General features: G+C 32.8%; 1 protein-coding gene and 1 long non-coding RNA gene across 3 annotated transcripts in view; both read right to left on the bottom strand.

Moving 5' to 3' along the window:
* LOC143550903 (putative serine/threonine-protein kinase PBL9) overlaps positions 1-12,291 on the bottom strand; it is a 39,886-nt gene extending 27,595 nt beyond the window's left edge. The window contains exons 1-3 of one of the 2 annotated variants that reach the window (XM_077041458.1): positions 11,941-12,291; positions 11,717-11,831; positions 11,351-11,574 (exon numbers count right to left, since the gene is read on the bottom strand). In XM_077041458.1, coding sequence (XP_076897573.1) covers positions 11,528-11,574; positions 11,717-11,831; positions 11,941-12,099 — 321 coding nt within the window. In that variant the 5' untranslated portion in view covers positions 12,100-12,291 and the 3' untranslated portion in view covers positions 11,351-11,527. Of the gene's footprint in view, positions 1-11,350; positions 11,575-11,712; positions 11,832-11,940 lie in introns of those variants that run through there. The other variant, XR_013138415.1, reaches the window with a different exon arrangement.
* Positions 12,292-13,977: 1,686 nt separating this feature from the next.
* On the bottom strand, positions 13,978-14,891 carry LOC143550899 (uncharacterized). Its single transcript, XR_013138411.1, has 3 exons — positions 14,732-14,891; positions 14,421-14,599; positions 13,978-14,368 (listed from the first exon to the last, which is right to left on the bottom strand). It is a non-coding gene; the product is annotated as an uncharacterized LOC143550899 (long non-coding RNA).
* Positions 14,892-22,116: the final 7,225 nt, after the last annotated feature.

Raw genomic sequence — 22,116 nt, 5'->3', positions numbered from 1 at the left:
GTTTGGTTATCGGTTTTGCATCGGGTTTTAGTTTTGGTTTTGGTTGATTCGGGTTTTGCCATTTGCCGGGCAGTGTAGCCTGGTGGTTTTGTGGTGATTAGGGAAGGTTCTTTTGTTTGTCTGAGATTATTTTTCTAATTTGTTACCGAGATCCAAAGTCGGAAATTCCCAGTTTGAGATAATGGCTGAGAGCGGGAAACTTCAGATTGAGAAGTTTGATGGTAAAGAATTTGGTTGGCGGAAAACGCAAATGGAGGATTTTCTAGTTCAGAAGGATTTGGACATGATATTGGGTGAAAGACCGGAGAAAATAAAACCAGATGAGCGGGAGACTTTTGATAAGAAAGCCAAGGTAGTTATTAGACTGTCGTTATTTAAGGACGCTGCGTTCAACCTCTTGAAGGAAACCACTGTGCATGGGATAATGAATGCGTTGTCTAATATGTATGAAAAGGCTTCGGCAACTAATAAGGTTTTCCTAATTCGTGAACTGGTGATCACGAAGATTAAAGAAGGAAGTTCAGTTACAGTGCACATCAACAAATTAAACTCGATTTTGTCAAGACTTGGGTCACATAGTATCAAATTCGATGATGAGGTTCAGGCTCTACTACTGTTATCGTCCTTGCCTGATAGCAGGTCAGGGACTGTTACAACAATTACTAGTTCAACCAGTGAGTTCACTTTTGATGGGATTTGGGATCTTATTTTAGGTGAAGACGTCAGGCGAAGAAATTCATGTGAATCATCAAGTGATTTAGTGTGTGTTGGTAGAGGAAGGAAAAATAACAGAGGTGGTGGGAGCGGGAACAGGAAAAGGAGTCAGTCTAGGACTCGGAAGGATGTGGTTTGTTGGAACCGCAATAAAGCGGGACACTTTAGGAATCAGTGTCTGAGTTGGGTAAATTGTTGATCATTAGTTTGATGTTATGGACTTGAATCATTGAATAGTTGTGGTTAGAGATGAACATAACAAGAACTTATTCATAATTGAAAATTTGGGGATTTTTGGATTCTTGGATTAATTAGGAATTATGGACGGATTAATAAATCAAGGAAGTATTTTTGGAATAATAAAATTGTAAATGAAATAGGGTATATGCTAGTAAACTCATAAAACCCCTAGTTAATTCTTGAAGATTGTTAAAGTTGCTAAATAAGGAAACTTTATTCATTGAAAAGTTAAATTTTGGATTTTAGTATGAATGCTTGGCATGAATGCATTTAATGGGTGATAAATTGTATCTTTGATTTAAGATAAGGTGCATGGTTGAAGTATAGATTAGTTTAGCATATTGATTGAAATAACAAATACTTACTAGAAGTGAAAACTTTTTACTTGATGAAAAGGAGGCACTGTTAACTTTCTTACGGATCCTCTTGAAGGGAGGTCTAATTTACGACAAGCTGATATTCTTGTGTTCGGGTGAGCAGGAGGGGGGGAAACACTCATGTGTGTATCTTACAAGAGTGTCTCCTCTTGTTGGGCTCAGGGACCGTGGGTTTGTTGTGGGTCAGGCTTCGTTGAAGGCTGAATCGGGCAAGGTTGTTAGACACGAGAAAGCTTGTTTAGAGAATCAACATGTCTTTCTCCTATTTTCTTTTTATACTTTTGGTTTTCTGGCTCCAGAGGCTGTGAATGTTTTGAGTAGGGTTCAGCGTGTCGTACACGAAACCTCTTCAGCTCCTAGGTCCCAAAGATTCGTTGTTAGTAGCATTGGTTTTGCTATTCAAAAGGGTGCTGCGGCGCATCTTGTTGCTTGTTTGCCTGCCACTCTATTATAAACGTTTTGAAGCCAAATTACTAAATATAATGATTTCATTATTGATGAATTGAAAGATTAAAACTTGAATTGAAACATAGGATGCATGAAACTCTATCAAACTAGTTGAATGATAAACTTAAGGTCGTACTTAATAAAATTTGAAATATTGAATTAATTAGAATTATCAAAAGTTAAAAGTTACTATAATTGGAAACTTTGTTATATTGACACTTAAGAAATCCATAAGAAAACATGATCTATTGATTTGAATGATTGATAATGATTGAATGATGTGATGAAGTGATTATAATGAAAATGAACAAATAAGTTAAAAATACATGATCCTTGAAAAAGACTTATATGATCATACATGTAGAATCTTCTAAAATAGAATAAAGGAATATTGTTATAAAGTGTTGTTTTGACTTGTTGTAAAACCTATAATATAAATTAGAATTCTGGATTCTTAGGTTATATTATAATATTTGTTCATAAAAGGAATGATAAACTTGATTAGTAACATTATTAACAAACTTAGAATATAAACTAGAAGCTTAAAATTTTTTTAAATGTGTCTTGTGAAATTATGTGACCAAAACTGGAATTAAGGATGAATCATGTGTTATTTGACTTATTTGACTATGGTAACTTTAACAGAAATCGGCTTTTAAACGTGAACCGACACACACTATTAGGGACTGTTTTGGAACAGCCCCTAAAGTTATAAAATAATCATATATAACATAAGTTAATATATGAGGAAGGGACAAGATAACAAAACTTAGTCATAAACAGTTTGTGTCGCTAAAACCAACACGAAAACGTTAAAAAGTTACTATTTTAAGAAAATATTAACGAAAATAAAAATAATATATTTTTGCAAAGTAACTTATAAACTTGACTAATATATATAACAAGTATTTTTCAAGATTAAAAGTTACATTTTTATACGAAAAACCAAACGGTTCGTTTTTAAACGCAAAACCGACAAGATTTATGAAAAATAATAGATTAATATTTTCTTAAAACATTCCAACAATTGAAACTTAAATATTTTATTATATTTATATATTTTAATTTTTTAATATTATTTTGTTATTTAAACAATAGTTAACGAAAACCAAACTATATGTATTCGTTAACTTAATAGGAACTTATTTTCTTATGTGTTTGTGTGGACGCTAGATTAGGACTAATAAACTTAAAAGATTTTTATAAACTAAAACCAAGTTTTTATTAACAAAACGTGTACTAATATAGGACACGAGATTTTGGAACGAAAAGCTTCAAACCGTGAGTTTCTCTATCGATCCATCGTTTTTGAATTGTTTTTATTGTGTTTTTTTTTTGTGGGGGGGGGGGGGAGCATATTCTTTATTGAAGTTTTTATAAAGCATTTTATTTTACAAAATGTGTAAAATGTGAGATGAGTCAACAATTGGTTAAATAACTGTTAACAAATTAATTAGGGCACATAAATATTGGTAATTCTATCGGGGTGACGCCCCCCATTTCCAATCGCGCTAGGTTAAACATGAGAATATTTTGAGTATGATATGTTTCGAGTTATCAATTTTGATAGTCATACACTTGTTGTATTCCTTGCTAGTCTACAACAGTATGGTTTGTTTAAAATATGAAATGCTTCGTTTTTATGGTAAGTTCGACTATTGAAAAATATTATTACCATTTTAAAGAACGGTAGGAAAGGCCACCGTCATTGGTTATGGTAATGGATTATGATAAAAGAATGGTTGTTGAATCATGGTTTGGAAAGATTTGATATGAATTCATTTACGTCATTGTGTTACTTGATATATATGGGTATAAGGTCGTTTATTATGATTTTCATGATGAATTATATGGATGTTTCGATTGCATTATTTTTCATAATATTATAATATATAAGTAAATATATATATATAAATATATAAATATAAATATATATGTGTGTTTGTGTGTGTAATTTTTAATAAAGAGAACTCACTAACATTCGTACTAAAGTTTATTTTAATATGCCTTTTAGGTAAGTGATGGTTTCGAGAAGACAAGGAAAGGAAGGCAGTTTGTGTTTGAATAATGTAAAAATCGAGACTTTAATAAACCGAGCGGTAGCACGTGTATAACTGTAATATTATAACGAATATTTTAATAAATAAAAGTTAACCTTTTATTATTAAATATTCTTGTTCTATTATTATTGGCTATCGGCATCTGTCACGACCCGAACGACTTAAGTTAAAGTCTTCCACTGTCTTAATTAAGATTTTCGGGGTGTGACATCACACAAGCACACATCCCGCAATTAGGAATTAAGTATGACAGAGTTTTCATTAATAATTGTTTTATTAACTCTTATATTACGTAATTAATAAAATAGATAAGTAAATAATAAAACAAAATAAAATATAAAGTTTCAGTTGGTGGAATATTTTTAATAAAATATATTTGGCAATTTATAATTTGCTTTAGTCGGCTTTGCGTTTAAAAGCGAACCGGTCAACTTTTTCGTATAAAATTTATATTTAAATCTTTGAAAGAACTTGCTACATATATATTAGTTAAGTTTTAAGAGTTCTTTTATAAAAATACGTTATTTTTCATTTTTGTTATTATTTTTTAAGATAACAACTTTTAACGTTTTCGTGTCGGTTTTCACGACACGAACCATTTAGGACCAAGTTTTGCTATCTTGTCCTCTTTTTATACATTAATTTAAGTTATGTATAAGTATTTTATAACTTTAGGGGCTGTTCTAAACAGTCCCTAAATGTCGTGTCGATTAATGTTTAAAAGTCGATTTTTCGACAGTTAAAGTTACCGATAAGTAAACTAAGTCACATAAATGCACACAAAACATTTTATGAACCAAATATATATATTATAACCTATAATTCACCATTATTTCCTGATTTGAACACATAATACCAAATTTCATATTTTTAATCGATTTAAGTCCTTCAACTTATATCTCTAGTTCACTAATCATAGCAATATAATGCTCAGCAATTTAATATGAACAAAACATAATCATATCATTTAAAATTCTAGATTCCTATCATCATCATCATTATCTTCACAATATGCCAAACTTGGCCTTTTTAAAGATGTCATATATTCTTTTAGAAGATTCTAGCATGAATAGCTAATCATGTGTGATAGTTTCAAATCAATTCATCAAGCATCTTATTCAAGTATATTCATGTCCATATAGCATGTATTAAAACAAGTTCATCAAGTATACGTATGTTCAAGAATCTCATCATTAATCAATCAACTAGGATTTTCTAAGTGTTTAATTAATAAAGTTTCTAGTTATAGTAACTTTTATAAATTCAATGCTTTTATTTAGTCCAAACTTTCAAATATAATCATGTATGATTATTGTTTATCTCATTCAACTAGTTTGACAAAGTTTCATGCAACCTGTTATGCTATTTAATTTTAGAATTTTCTATTATTCAAGTTACAAAGTGTCTATTTCTAGTAAGTAGTTATCAAATATTTCCTACAACAATTCAATAGGTAATTGGATGATGTTTTCTATCATAATCCAAATCAATATTCAATAATCTATCAAGTTCATATATGTTTAATATCCATATCAAGATCAAACTCAACTATGCATTTAACAAAGTTTTCTTTATTAGAAATCAATAATTCTCAACAAACTAATTTTGAATATTGTATTAGAACTAACAAGTTATGAGATCTCTAGCATATAACCTATCATCAATATCAATTTCAAGTTTCATTAATCATCAATAATCATCAAATCATCTAAGTATTCAAATAAATCCCAAAATTAGCAAATTTCAATCTATGAACTATCTTTTATCTAATTTCCATTTTAATTCCAGGAGATTATCTATTATCAATATGTTATGACTACATTAGCAATCCATTGAACATTAGTTACACAAAATCCATTTTAACATCAAACCCACTTATCAAATTAGTCCATGTTCTTCCTAATTTATCAAACTACACAATTAACAACAAATGCAATCTCTAATAATCTTTAGCAAATCAAGGGTGATCTTTATCATGAGTATATACATGTATGTGAGTGTTCAACACTCCCCCACACACATGCATACATACACACGGCTACATACACACATGCATTCACCAAATTTCAAATTCTAAGATCAATCTCAACCTAGTTGTAGATAATTTCATCTATTCAACTAGGATAATATATCTAATTATAATTTTACCTTGATTGTTAATGAAAGATGATCGTGTGTGTGTGGGTGTTCTCCTATTTGATCCTTGCTTCCTATGGTTCTTAATCCTCCATTGTAATGTGTTATTGATCAAGTGTGCTTGTGATTTGAGTTTGATGATGGTGTAAGTGGGTGGTGTGTGTGTGCCGTGAATTGAAGGAGAGAAAGAGGGAGGTAGAGTTGTGAAGTGTATAATAGGATTGAAAGGTGGATTAAGGTGGAGTGTTACAACACATAATGCTAGTGATTAGATGGTAATCACTATGGGGTTTAGTTGTTATATTAATATTGGATGAAAAAGGGGGTGATGGGTGAGGTGGTGGGGTGATGTGGCCGGCCAAGTGTAAGGCCCCGTTCCTGGTGGCTCACTTTAATGTCGGATTTACTCATGAACACAGTTCTTACAAATTAGAGTTAATTAAAACTTTCACTGAATATAATACTTTAACCGTTTATTACAAAACATTTTACCTTTTCTTTAAAACCATAACATAAAATATCATATTTAAAACATCATTTCTTCCATATTCAGATGCCAGCCGTTTAATCCATGTCATGTGCCATCCTCATGCTAGCTCTTTAGTCTACTCACCTGTGTGCATACTAAAAGTCAGCTACGCTGAGTGAGTTCTAGTTAATCAAACAACTTACCATACCACCACTACATGTATTTATATACGTGTCCGAAGACACCTAGCCATTTATCTATCCTGCTCACCTTACCACTTAACCACTTAACTACTCCTAACGACTTAGCTACTTGTTTACGAAAGCCCATGGAGGCTTGCCCTCCCAAGCACTCACGTTATGCCACTTATTAACGAAGGCACATAGAGGCTTGTCCTCCCACGTACTCTCGTTATGCCACTTTAATAACGAAGGCACGCATAGGCTCACCCTACCACGTACAATCGTCATGCCACTAACACCCTTAGTAGACCCCTTTCCACTTCTACCATACTTTATTCTACTTTTATACAACACACTTCCTATTAGCTCATCATTTACACAATAAACAAGTCACATCATAGCATTTATACACACTAATAACCACTTACAATCATGCTCCTTGGCGATACGTGCAATATCCGAATATCGTTCATGCGTCGTCAAGAATTCATAAATAACTCTTATATCATCTATAGCATACACTTACCACTTAAGGTAAGTGTATTCACACTTCACATCGAGTATGCACATAGCCCCGAAAACATAACTAGGAAATGGGGCTAGAAACTCACCTGATCTCGGTTGTGTCCGCCGTTTAAGGTTATTCCCTTCCTTTGTTGTGCGCGACTAACTATTTAATAGATACAATATTAAATATTGCTCTAGCCCTTCTTACTGCTTACTTAACTAATCTTAAGCGTCTAAGATGATTTTACTCCATTGAGTCATTACCCGGTTAGTTATTCGTTACACGTTAACCTTTAAAGGTATATTTCATAAATTAATAAAGTCCAGGGGCTAATATGTAATTAAACCATTTATTCTAAGTCCAAGGACCTTTCTGTCATTCTTTCAAACTTCTAATTCGTTATTCAGAATATAGCGAACTGAACGAATCACCTGATTCATTATCTAATTCGCTATCTTACATTATCTGATTCGTTATCCTAGGCTTTAACGAATGGCCACATAACGAATTAGCCTTTATAACGAATTAACCCTTATAGCGAACTGGACTCTTTATAGCGAACTGATCTTTTATAACGAACTGGCTTTAACGAATTGAAGCTAGTTCGTTGTTCTTCCTTAACTAATCATCATAACGAATTATTTAACGAATCAGAGCTAGTTCGTCATTCCTTCATTAACGAATCAGTTCACGAATTAAGGCTAGTCCGTTAACGAATTACCTTTAATTCGTTAGTTTCACATAACGAATTAGGGTTAGCGTTTTAATATTCTTTTCATCCTAGTTTACAGCGCCGTCATCACCGGAAAACCGGGATCTTACCCCATTTACCCGTTTTCATTCCAAACGACTTATTTATGTTAATAGGATAATTGATATGGACCTATTTGACTTATTTGACTACGATAACTTTAACAGAAATCAACTTTTAAACGTGAACCGACAAACACTATTAGGGACTGTTTTGGAACAATCCCTAAAGTTATAAAATATTCATATATAACATAAGTTAATATATGAGGAAGGGACAAGATAACAAAACTTAGTCCTAAACAGTTTGTGTCGCTAAAACCGACACGACTACGTTAAAAAGTTACTATTTTAAGAAAATATTAACGAAAATAAAAATAATATATTTTTGCAAAGTAACTTATAAACTTGACTAATATATATAACAAGTATTTTTCAAGATTAAAAGTTACATTTTTATACAAAAAACCAAACGGTTCGTTTTTAAACGCAAAACCAACAAAACCGACAAGATTTATGTAATAGATTAATATTTTCTTAAAACTTTTCAACAACTGAAACTTAAAAATTTTATTATATTTATATATTTTAATTGTTTTTTTAATTTATTTTGTTATTTAAATAATAGTTAACGAAAACCAAACTATACGTATTCGTTAACTTAATAGGAACTTATTTTCTTATGTGTTTGTGTGGACGCTAGATTAGGAAAAATAAACTTAAATGATTTTTATAAACTAAAACAAAGTTTTTATTAACAAAACGTGTACTAATATAGGACACGAGATTTTAGAACGAAAAGCTTCAAACCGTGAGTTTCTCTATTGACCCATCGTTTTCGAATTTTTTTATTGTGTTTTTTTTTTTTGGGGGGGAGCATATTCTTTATTGATTTTTGTTGAAGTTTTTATAAAGCATTTTATTTTACAAACTGTGTAACATGTGAGATGAGTCAACAATTTGTTAAACAACTGTTAACCAAATTAATAAGGGCACATAAATATTGGTGAATCTATCGGGGTGACGCCCCTCATTTCCAATCGCGCTGGGTTAAACATGAGAATATTTTGAGTATGGTATGTTTCGAGCTATCAATTTTGATAGTCATACACTTGTTGTATTCCTTGCTAGTCTACAACAGTACGATTTGTTTAAAAGAAGAAATGCTTTGTTTTTATGGTAAGTTCGACTGTTGAAAAATATTATTACCATGTTAAAAGAATGGTAGGAAAGGCCACCATCATTGGTTATGGTAATAGATTATGATAAAGAATGGTTGTTGAACCATGGTTTGGAAAGATTTGATATGAATTCGTTTACGTCATTGTGTTACTTGATATATATGGGTATAAGGTCGTTTATTATGATTTTCATGATGAATTATATGGATGTTTCGATTGCATTATTTTTCATAATATTATAATATATAAGTATATATATATATGTAATTTTTAATAAAGAGAACTCACCAACATTCGTATTGATGTTTATTTTAATATGCTTTTCATGTAAGCGACGGTTTCAAGGAGACAAGGAAAGGAAGGCAGTTTGTGCTTGAATAATGTAGAAACCGAGACTTTAATAACCGTGCGGTAGCACGTGTATAACTATAATATTATAACGAATATTTTAATAAATAAAAGTTAACCTTTTATTATTAAATATCCTTCTTCTATTATTATTGGCTATCGGCATCTGTCACGACCCGAACGACTTAAGTTAAAGTCTTCCACTGTCTTAATTAAGATTTTCGGGGTGTGACACCACACAAGCACACATCCCGCAATTAGGAATTAAGTATGACACAGTTTTCATTAATAATTGTTTTATTAACTCTTATATTACGTAATTAATAAAATAGATAAGTAAATAATAAAACAAAATAAAATATAAAGTTTTAGTTGCTGGAATATTTTTAATAAAATATATTTGGCAATTTATAATTTGCTTTAGTCGGTTTTGCGTTTAAAAGCGAACAGGTCAACTTTTTCGTATAAAAATTTATATTTAAATCTTTGAAATCACTTGCTACATATATATTAGTTAAGTTTTAAGAGTTCTTTTAGAAAAATATGTTAGTTTTCATTTATGTTATTATTTCTTAAGATAACAACTTTTAACGTTTTCGTGTTGGTTTTCACGACACGAACCGTTTAGGACAAAGTTTTGCTATCTTGTCCTCTTTTTATACATTAACTTAAGTTATGTATAAGTATTATATAACTTTAGGGGCTGTTCTAGAACAGTCTCTAAATGTTGTGTCGGTTCATGTTTAAAAGTCGATTTTTCGACCGTTAAAGTTACCGATAAGCAAACTAAGTCACATAATTCCACACAAAACAATTTATGAACCAAATATATATATTATAACCTATAATTCACCATTATTTTCATATTTGAACATACAATACCAAATTTCATATTTTTAATCGATTTAAGTCCTTAAACTTATATCTCTAGTTCACTAATCATAGCAATATAAAGCTTAGCAATTTAAATAAGTCAATCAGGAAGACGAGGAAGATTACAACTGGTACAAGAAATCATTGGTAGGTAGTTTGAAGATTAGCAAGCCTCCAAGTGGGAGATTGTTGGGTTATGGAGGCTCGATTGGTGTTGGGTCGGTTCATTTTAGAAGACTAAATTGGTGACAGTTAATTAAAGAGGCAGATGGCCAGTTTCAATTTAACTTAGGCCCGCTATTGTTTTCTTGGGGAACAAGTTGTTAACCCTAATCTTGTAATTATAAATAGATATCTTGTGCTTGTAATTCCTTATCACAAGTGAGGTAGAAAAGCAATAATAAAGTATCTTGATTGCAGCCCATGGACGTAGGTCATCTGACCGAACCACGTAAATCTCGCGTACCTGTTCATCTTCGTTTATGTTTTTCTCTTGCATATTATTAGTGTTTGTGTGTGCGTTGCAATACCATAATCCCTAACATCTAGGAGTGCAAAATCCTTGCATATGGCGTTGAAGAGGATGGAACGAATAATTTCACAAGCAGATTTAATACATGAATGGGATAATATATAAATGATGCAAAAGTTTTTATTTATAAATCATCACATATTACAAAACTTGCATCTTTCTTTCTTTCATGACGACTGAACAACTAAAGAACCAGCCAAAATCCTATACATAACACAAATATATATAAACAATAAGTTCCCGGGCTTTGGGCTTGGGCCACCAAGCGAGCTTAACACATGTTCGCACCAAGTCCAAGTTCGTTGTTGTATCTGAATTGTATAACAACGTCACAACTGTACCAGCAGACTAACTCAACAATCCCTTATTGAACTATATGCATCATTTGTGCTCTCACTAATCAACACCTTGACTACCATTGTTGGGACCATCTTCATTGATTTTTGACTTTGAACTTGACATTTCTTGTTGAGATCTATTTGCAATAGAAAAAAGTTTTTCTTTTTCTAGAATGGATAGTTCATTGGACACATGAGGAAGAGATCTGCAACTTTGTCAGCCTCCTTTCATAAGTATCGCCCTTCTAGCTTTACATCCATGACCCGATATAGTTTTGCATCACTCGTTTGAGACCTTACCCACTCTAGTAAGTTACGCTCTTCGCGACACTGTTTATTATCAATGGCATATCACCGAGTAATGGGTTCCAACTAAACTATTCCAAAGGTATATACGTCACATTTTGTTGTAAGTCTACCTGCTCACATAAGTGAAATTATATCACACAAATTTTAAAGGACCGGCTAGCTATTTTTAGTTAAATGTAATATGTCCACTATATTCTTGAGCCCTTTTCATATAAAAATGGATAAATCGAGAACAATTGAATTGAAACAAACCTGTAGCGATATATTCTGGGGCGGTATGACCTTCTGTTCCCATGACTTGAGTTGTTACATGACTCATATCATCAGTTTTTGCCAATCCAAAGTCTAAGAGCTTTACATTATAGTCCTAAAAACCAAAAATCCAAGAAATTAACAAATAAAGTGACGATATATTTGAAACAAAACCATAATAAGAATATTGGAGAATATATAATTTAATTATGGGGTATACATACCATATCTAGCGGGATGTTAGAACACTTAAAACTGCGGTATATAACTCTGGATTCTGAAGCATGCAAGTAAGAGTGCCCTTGAGCGTCTTCCTTTGCCACGTTAATCTTTAGTTCCCAAGAAAGAGGCTCTTCAATCTCTAAAATGGGACATACATTCATGAACTTAAAAAAGCTTAGAGAAAATCAATGTCCTGAATTTAATATGCCTTTGAAAGTTTAGACGATCGTTTAGGACTGCACCTAAAAAGTAAGGCTAGTATTAGATGATCGTTTAGGCTTGTATTAGAAGCCAAGGAGGTTAGTACTATAGTTTTGGTCAAAAAGATTGCTACCCAACAATATATGGAAAATCATATTAAAAAGGAACTATCAAGCCAAAACTTATATGATTATGGAAAATTCTAAGGTTGTGTGTTGTAAAATATACTTGTAAAAAGCTACTTATCGTGTCATGTAACTGTCACGTAGGTAACTAACCATCTCGTTAATTTAACCATTGTAGAATAACTAGGCACAACTCTATTAGAAAAATAATTGAACTACCTAAAAGAAAGAAAAGAAAAACAAAAATTAATAATTTGTGATTGGGTCCTAGTGAGGTGGACCCACTAAATGTTTGTAATGGCACAATTATTACCATGGTGCTTGGCCTCCATTTGACCTCCATGGCGCTGAGAATGTTTAAGGGGGTGCGGTGTTCACGGCCCCACCATGCCCATATGACATGCGTAGCGCCTCACCAACAAGTCGGCTCTAAGGGAGGGCCGAGTGGTCGAGGGGCCTCCACTCAGCTTTATGGTAAGGATCCTAAGAGAACTCTTTGAAAATTAAGAACTTTGTGAATCATTTTGAGCCACAAAAAAAAACCTCTAAAAATATTTACAAAAATCATAAAACGAAAATAAACAAAAAAATTAAAAAAGTAAAAAAATCAAAATTCTTATACTTCGTATTATACACATGTGTATAATTTTATTTAATCTCAAGTTACATAATGTACACATATGTACATTATCATTTACCTTAATTGTACATATGTGTATTAAAAAACGTGTATAAAATTTAAAAATTAAGTATTATACATATATGTATAATTTTGTAAAACCGATATTTTTTTTCAATTTTTATTTATTTTTTTATAAATCGGGATGAAAAATAAAAATTTTTGGTTTTTTTACTTTTATTATTTTCAAGTTTTTTTTTTGTTTTATAAATTTTTTTTTAATTTTTTGTTAAGAAGAGTGTTTTTTGTAGTCTAAAATGCTTTTCAAAGTTCTCAATCCTATATATATATATATATATATATATATATATACATATATATATATATATATGAAAAACAATATGTATATATAATGTTAAAACTTAATTACACAACCATTAGCTTGATTTAGTCGCAAAGTGGGTTCTAACCTCACTTGAGACATTTTAAACCTATTTAAAAAAAAATACACAACCTAATCATCAGGTCCAAAAAGCTAAGGCTCATTTAAGAATTAAATTGTTTAAATCCAACAAGATACCTCCTTTTAATAAAGCCAAAAAATTTTTCATTTTTGGCCCAAAATGTTTTAACCGTTCTTGAAGTCGGGCCTGCTTCCCATGACAACCTAATTAATTGTAATGACCTAATGTTCACCCCGTGTAGCACATTAGTACCTAACCTTGTTACCAAGAAGTTCAAACAAGCTTAAATGGAAGAGAGTAAATAACATTATGTGTATATATCATCCATCTTGAATAGATCCATCTTTCATTAAAAATGTAATATGTCCACTCTTTTCTTGAGTCCTTTTCATATAAAAATGAATAAATCAAGAACAATAGAATTGAAACGAACCTGCAACGATATACTTTGTGGCGGTATGGCCTCATGTTCCCATGACTTGAGTTGTTAGATGACTCATATCATCCATTGGACCAGGTTTTGCAAAACCAAAGTCTGATAACTTCACATAGTCATAAAAATAAAAACAAAAACAAAATTTAAAATAACAAATGAAGTGACTTGTGAGACTGTGTTTAACAACAAAAACAAAACGCAATATTATCAGCTAATTAGAAATTTTAACAAAATAAATTGAAATTGTAACGGTGGAGAAAAAAACTAGCTTGCAATTAGTCAAAGTCAAATTACTTATCCATTGTGAACGCAGAATGATATGATTAAAGCTTCAAATTTCATATCCAAAGATTTATGAAAAAAGTTGAGACAAATGCGAGGACAACAAAAAACTTCATATATAGCAATACTAATCAATGTAAGAATATACTTTACTGTCCTTGGCTGTCACATACAACTACAAGGAAACTAATAGATACACAATAATTGTTTAGGCAACAGTTGATACAAGCATAGAAAATTAGTAGGCCAAATATTTTCATCAAACGAAGAGATACTTGATATTTAATTTAAAAATCCTTATAACTAGTAAGCAAAACTACTTAATTTCAAACATAAACTATAATCGAGCATATACATACTACAACCCAACCGTAAGTGGTGATGTGCTGCAATAGATCTAAGAGATTGTTGAATTGAAAGTTGTCAATTGCAAAGTTTGACATTACCAGGTGCATTCAAGGGTACGACATGCTTGTTTTATTTCTATGAGCAATCAACATGTTATAAATGGTTGGAATATGCGTCCTTTGATTTCTGCATAAAGAAATCGGTTAGAAGTAATCACGATCCATTCATGAATAAATGGAAAGTTGTATTATCAAAACGAAACTCAAAACAAGATAGAAGAATTATCAGTTACAAAACAAGAATTATATAATGATTTACCTTGAAAAGACTTTGCTGGTTTTCACTTTACATCGGCAACCGAACATTACTAATTGGGATTGGCGACGGCGCACAACGCTAGCGGCCACTGAAGATAAGATCAAAAGCAAAATTAGGGTTTATGTTTTTGGGTGAAGTAGGACTTCTATTATGTTCTTAGATAGGTAAAGAATAATGGGTTGTCTTGGGCATAAGAAACAAAATGTGGGCCAACAATAGCTTAAATGTTTGAGTAAAAAAATCAAGGGATATTGGTTTTTAATACTCTCAAATTTCACTTTTTGGTAGATAATACCCCTAACTAACGATTTGTCTCTCACCACTCTCAACTTGTAACATGTTTTCTTTTGTCACTCCCGAACTTAACGGATGTGGCAATTCTGACATGACGTGGCATTTAAAAAAATAACTAAATAAATAAAATATAGACAGAATTACAGAAATTGTCCTTTATGTTTGCACTCAATTTCAGTGGTTGCCCTTTATCTTTAAAAGTAACATATTTTGTATACGTTTCCAAATGTTACATCGTTTGCCCTTTAGCCCTAACCCAGATAGTTTTTATCGTTAAGTATGATCATGTGCCTTGCACGTTAGGGTAAATGGGTCATTTTACCCACTTATTAAAAAACATTTTGAAAAATAAAACATATATATATATATATATGTATATAGGGAGGGGTTATAATAAAAAGGAAGGTGTGTCTAAAAAGTGTAGGAAGAAATTTCGTGCGTAGGATTATGCAATCTAACGGTGCGTGTTTGTGGTGGGTTTTTTTGAAGATGTGTTTTATATTATAGGCTTAATGAAAGGACTACAGGGGTAAAAAAGACTTTTGTTGTTATAATCACATGCAATCAGTCAACCATTTTTCTAAGGAAACTCCTACTATTCAGTCGTGGTTATAATTATTATAGTCTCCCTCCTGTATCTTTTGTTAAGTAGGTTGCCTAAACAAAATTGTAGAATTGGACGGATCTATTGATGGAACTAGAAGAAAATATGGTGTGTGATTTCTGGCTGAACGACATTGATCATTAACGATATTAGCCGTCGTCGTCGACAACGTCGGAGTGTTTTCAGTCGACGTTTCCGGCTGTGTTTTTCTTCTAATAATTTTGATTGTTTGTTTCTAGACCATGGAAAAGAAATCCTCGAGTAAATGAGAAGCCCGGGAGTAAAATGAGAAGCCCGGTGACGAATAACGAAGGTGTCTTGAAAAGTTTTAAAAGTTACGGTGAATCGAAAAAACCCCCAAATTCTAGGGTTTTGTTTGTTCGCCAGAGATCGGTGTTATTGTGTGTTTAGCCTGACCGTGTATTTGCTTTTTGTGTGTGTTGTGTTTTGTTGTTGTAACAAGTAGTGGGTCTTTTTTTTTTTTTTGAATTTGGTGTGTTTTATGTTTGAGTTGCTATGTTTTTTTTGTTCATGTTATTCGTTTAAATGGTAGACAATTGTATTTAGTTGGTGTCTTTATGGGTTGGTGGTGTGTTTTGATTTACGATTTATGTGGTTGGTGGTGTGTTTTTGTTTAATGTTGTTGTTGTGTTGTTGTTAGTGGATATTGTTTGTGTTGTGTTTTTGTTTAATGAATTCTGGTTTTCTTGATTAACTAATTATTGAAGAAGATAATGAATTGATGGTTAATTTTGATTATGATATACAGTTAAATAAGGAATATTGGAAAAGCTGGTAACTTACGAATATAATGGCTGATACATGAGCAAGAAAGTAGGGATACAATTCTTTTGTTATTTACATTCCATAATAAAAACATTTTAAAGATTACGTTCCTACCCTTACATGATCTATTAAATCTAATGGTCCATAACTCTTCTTACACTTTCTAGGAAAAACTTATTTTTATTATAAGGTTGCTCTATGTATATATATATATAATATAATAAAAATGAAAAAATATCTCTCTCTCTCTTTCTTCCGTTCATACATCACTACCACAGATTCTCTGGCGAACCACCACAGCCATCGAAATCCGCCACCAGGCTAGCCCATCCACCGTTTTATCTCTCTCCGAGCCACCACCTCTGCAACCATCTTCACTGTCAAATTAATTTAAATAGAAGCACCACCACCGTTCTCTGTCGAACCACCACAGCCACCGAAACCCACCACCAGGGCTAACCCTAGCCCATCCACCGTTTTCTCTCTCTCTGAGCCACCACCTCCGCAACCCTCTTCACTGTCAAATTAATTTAAACAGAAGGAGCCACCTTAAATCGAAAAGCCCATTCACTGACTTCAAGCCAAATTGAAACCCTAATCGAAGTCCGTTCGTCGTATTACGGCCAAATTGGATCTCGTTCATCATATCCCGACCAAATCGGAAGCCTAATAGAAGTCCATTCAACTATTTCTGGCTAATTCAAAACCGTAATCGAAGCCCGTTCACTGTCTTTCATTGACCGATTAGGGCCTCGTCTTCAACCCTAAGTATTTTAGATCTTCAACAATGGTGGCGGAGCGGCTTCATCTTTATATCATTAAGGATGATGAAGACCTTACAGAGACGTGGATGGGATGCAAAGATGGTGTTTGCAGAGATGGCGGTTAGAGGTTTGACAGTGGTGGTATTGGGGTGGTGGTGGTGGTGAAGGTGATGTTATATGAACAAGAGGAGAGAGAGAGAGAAGATTGAGATACAGAAATATATATATTTGTTCATTTATATTATATTATGTATTCTTTTATTTTTAAAATGTTTTTTAATAAGTGGGTTAAATGACCAACTTACCCTCATGTGCAAGGCATATGACCAGACTTAACGATAAAAACTAACTGTGTTAGGGCTAAAGGACAAACGGTGTAACATTTGAAAACGTAATGTATAAAATATGTTACTTTTAAAGATAAAGGACAACCACTTAAATTGAGTGTAAACATAAAAGACAATTTCTGTGATGTTGTCTAAAATATATAGGCCCCACCGATAAACCATCAACTTCATCCATTTTCACTCATAAAACCCTAATCTCCAACACCACCCATCTCTTCCACCACCACTACTCACCAAATCATCATCTCCTTCATATTCTTTTTCGACTTAGATTTTATCATTACACAAGAAAAAGTCTAATTAGAGGTTATTGCTACCCCATATCATGATGTAAGTCGAGCTCTAACATATTATGATTTTGAAGGAAGTTTTCGTGAGAGGTGGAACAAAGCAAATGGAACTCTACTACGTATAGCCGAACATGGCGCTTGATGATATCGTCGACTTCATTGAATAACAAACAATTCATTGATTAACCCCCCCCCCCAAATTGAAGCGAGTTTGGTTTGAAAGCGGTTCTGGTGGGAGGAAATCGACGTGTCACCAAGCAAATCGTGGTGGCAGGTGGTGCAAAGCAAAAGGTTTTCAAAGGTGATCACATTAACGAGTCGCGTGAAAATCAAGGTCGCAGCCGTGGAAACCGACGAGTCACCATGGAAATCCTGGTTGTAGCCGTGGAAACTGTCTGGTTGTGGTGATAGAGGTGGGTGATGGTGGTGGTGGTGGTAGTGGAGGTGGCTAGTTGGGTGGTGTTGGGATTAGATGTTAGGGTATTATAAAGAAGATAATGAAGTGGAAGCATGGACCCACACTTTCTAAAAAATTGCCACGTCGCATGCCACATTAGTAAAAACATGCCACGTCAGCAAAAAACTAACGAAGTTAGGGTCCGTTAAGCTCTGGAGAAGAAATAAAGTTACAAGTTGGGAGTTATGAGAGACAAATCATTAGTTGGATTGTTATCTACTAATGAGTGAAAGTTGATAGTATTAAAAACCAATTTCCCAAAATCGAACACTCATTTTAAGGTAAAAATCATTTACATACAGAAAAATCATATTTTTGTTCTTTTCACATAAACAAATTAAGGTATATTGGTTTTTATTAAACCCAACTATTGTATTTTGGTCGCTGCCGTCCCAACTAACGAGCTGGCTCCTAACGGTCTCAACTTCTAACGTATTTGTTCCTAACGGTCCGCGACTAAAAGAATGCTAACGTCGTTAGTTACATGTCACCGGAAAAACGTTTTTGGCCGGAAAAATCACATTTTTTTCCTAAAAAACACCACTTGAACACTGCCACCACCACTTGAGTACCACCAGCCGATTCCAAGGATGGTTCTAGGGTTCCGACGACTTCAATAACTGTGGTTTTTAGTAGAAAAAGATTCCTAAAGCTCTAATACATGATGCTTGGGACGAAAATGCTGAGTTTTTCCGAAACAAATGTGAGTGTTTTAGCAAAAAATGTTTTCCGGTGACATGCAACTAACGATGTTAGGATTCCGATAGTCGCGGACTGTTGGGAATAAATACATTAAAAGTTGGGGACCGTCAGGAGCCAATTCGTTAGTTGGGACTGTCTGCGAACAAAAGATTATATTTGGGGTTAATAAAAACCAATATACCAAAAAATAAATATACTGTTGTATTCCTTTTCTTTTTCCAAAATCCTCTAATATAACACCTATAGGCAGATTGTACGCGGGGGCGGTACGTTGTTTGCTCATAAATTCGTAAACTATTAATATAATTATTAAATTTCAAATAGTTCGCAATTACACAGTAATAATCCAAATAACAACACATTGGGAAAACACACATTTTTAATTTGAGAAAATTGGTTTTAAATAGCAGTCCCAAATTCACACTTGGCTGGTGTCGGTTCCAACTAAAAGTGTAGTTTTTCCAATGGTCCGCAAATAAATAATGGTTAACTCCATTAGTTTGATGCTTACGTGACACGCATTGGAGTCAAAAATCTAGATTATCGGGCAACTTACGTGGCGTTTAAAAATAAAATCCAAATCAAATTCAAAAACCCATCCAACAACAAAATAAAACCAAACCTAATCCTCTTCAAAAGCCAAATTCCAATCTTCTTCTTCAGTCTTCTTTTCTGGCTTAATTCTCCGCCACCCGCTACCACCACCACTCATTCACCAAATCGTAAATTCACCTGGACCCATTTAGTTAACAGGATTCCCACCCCTGACACCATCGCCGGTGCTAACGACACCCTACTGTTGCCTTCATCGCTCATAGGCAGAGCCCTAACTCGCCATTGTCGTCTTCCTTATGAATTGTTTTCCCGTTGAGGATCAATGAACTCAATATTGATCTACGATATCAAAAACGCACAATGTTTGTCTCGGTGCATTTCAGTACTAATCAATGAATGAAAATGACCGAGCACGTACACATGATGTAAATAATAACTCGTTGAAACTCGTTAGTAATTTCGGCAGAGTAACACTACAATTCGTGTATAGTAAGAATGAACTCTCCTAAAAGTAACAAACATGAACATAACTGAACTATATATATAAATGCACTCATTTGTTACTAACCAGCCCACATATCTTAACCTTGACATACTCATTCGTTTGGCTTGATCTTGCTCTCATTCGTTACTCTTGTTTGGTCATTCATATCCATGCTTCCATTCGTTTGACCTGCACATTCGTTACATGCATGCTTCTCATTCCTTCATTCTTTAACCTTGAATTCCATTCACCATATTATCATCTATTATAAAGACTAAGCAACTCGTAGCATTAAGCCCAAAACTTGTTGGTGATTTAAGAGGCAGGAGTTTTACTTATGAACTAAGAATCTTTTCTGTCTGCGGCAGATCTGGTATTAGCCTAGTGTGTTATATATAATGATTGAAATACACTTGTTTCCCTTTCCAAATACACTTGTTTGAAATACACTTGTTTCCCTTTCCAGTTGTTCTTCTTCCTAGTTGATAAAGAACTGTTTCCGAACATCCTAGAGGTGACCGGTAGCATTTGTTTCCCTTTCCAAATAGTGCCTTATAATCACTCCTCTTAAAAGGAAATCCACCTACCAACCAAATACACAAATTTAACAATAGATTACCATCAAATATCAAAATCAACATTACAAACGGGCATTGCATTCATCAAATGTTTTGTATTTTTGAGTGACAAAAACAACTACTCTATGTAGACATGAGTAATTATGATGTTATTAAGAATTTTATTTACTTTAAATTAAATAACTAAAAAGAATTTGTAGCATACCTATAAACACTAAAAAAATAAAATGAATTAATATTATATGTTTTACCTTTAAATCTCTCTCCAATTCAACTCATATGCTTAGCCATATTGGGTCAAATGTGTGATTGTTAAGTACAAAATTCGTATAATAAGTTAGTAACTAACATATTGAATGATTAAATAAAAGAAAAAAAAGGATATTAGTAGGTTATATGAGATATAAGCTTCGCAGTTCCTCCTAAAGTGCTTCAATGCTTCAATGACTGTGTCACACCCCGAAAACCTTAATTGGGAAGCTGAAGACTTTGACTAAGACAGATGCCGATAGCCAATCATAATAAAGCAAAAATATTTTAGTAACAAAAGTTGACTTTTATTTAAAATCAGAGTTACATGTGTCATAGTAACGATTTTATTACTTGCCCAGATTTTTACACATATTCAAATACCACACAAACTCCTTTCACATTCGTCACGAAGCCATCACTTACCAGAAAAGCATATTAAAAACGTTTGTTAGCATGAACGTTGGTGAGTTCTCTTTCTTATACAAAAATAACTTTTATATATATATAACCCCATGATATAATGGTTTTCAACCATTATACCACAATGATCATTTCATTATAAAACATAACATTTTATCTTTTAAACAAATCGTACTGTTGTAAATGAGAAAAGAATACAACAAGCGTATGATTATCAATATTGATAACTTGACACCTACCAAACTCAAAATATTCCCACTTTTAACCCGACACGATTGGAAGTGGGGATGTCACCCCGATAGATCTTCCAACATTTCTATGCTCTCACTAATTCGGTTAAAAGTTATTTAGTCAAATTGACTCATCCCACATTAACACGGTTTGTAAAATAAAATGCTTTTAAAACTTTAATAAAAGAAATATAAATAAAAAGAATACGCTTTTCCTCCAAAAACATCTATAAAGACATTCCATTTAAAAACGGGGAGTTTTTAGAGAAACTTACAGTCGTAGCTTTTTGTCCAAAATCTCGTGTCCTATATTAGTACGCATTTGTTAAAATGAAATCCGTTTTGTATTTAACTTGTAGATAACCTTTATTTATTTAATCTTAGTTTAGTGACCACATGTAACATTCGGAAATTTCTTTGACTAATGTAATCATGTTTATCATTATAATATCATTTTATTAATGAAATCCTTCTTTATTAGGATTCTATATCTTGCAAAGTCAATAAAAAGTCTAAATTTCGGCACGTAACGAGTATGACATGTAAAAATCTCGGGCATCGAGCCAGAAAGTAAATAGATCATTAGAATGATTAAATAATCCCAAAAATTCAAAATATATTT

Source organism: Bidens hawaiensis, unplaced genomic scaffold (assembly GCF_021521415.1).
Source record: "Bidens hawaiensis isolate Kalapana, Puna unplaced genomic scaffold, B.hawaiensis_p1.1 tig00016200_1, whole genome shotgun sequence".
In the NCBI taxonomy this organism is placed as follows: domain Eukaryota; kingdom Viridiplantae; phylum Streptophyta; class Magnoliopsida; order Asterales; family Asteraceae; genus Bidens; species Bidens hawaiensis.
Note: the sequence above shows the minus strand (reverse complement) of the source record. Positions and strands in the feature narration are given on the sequence as shown.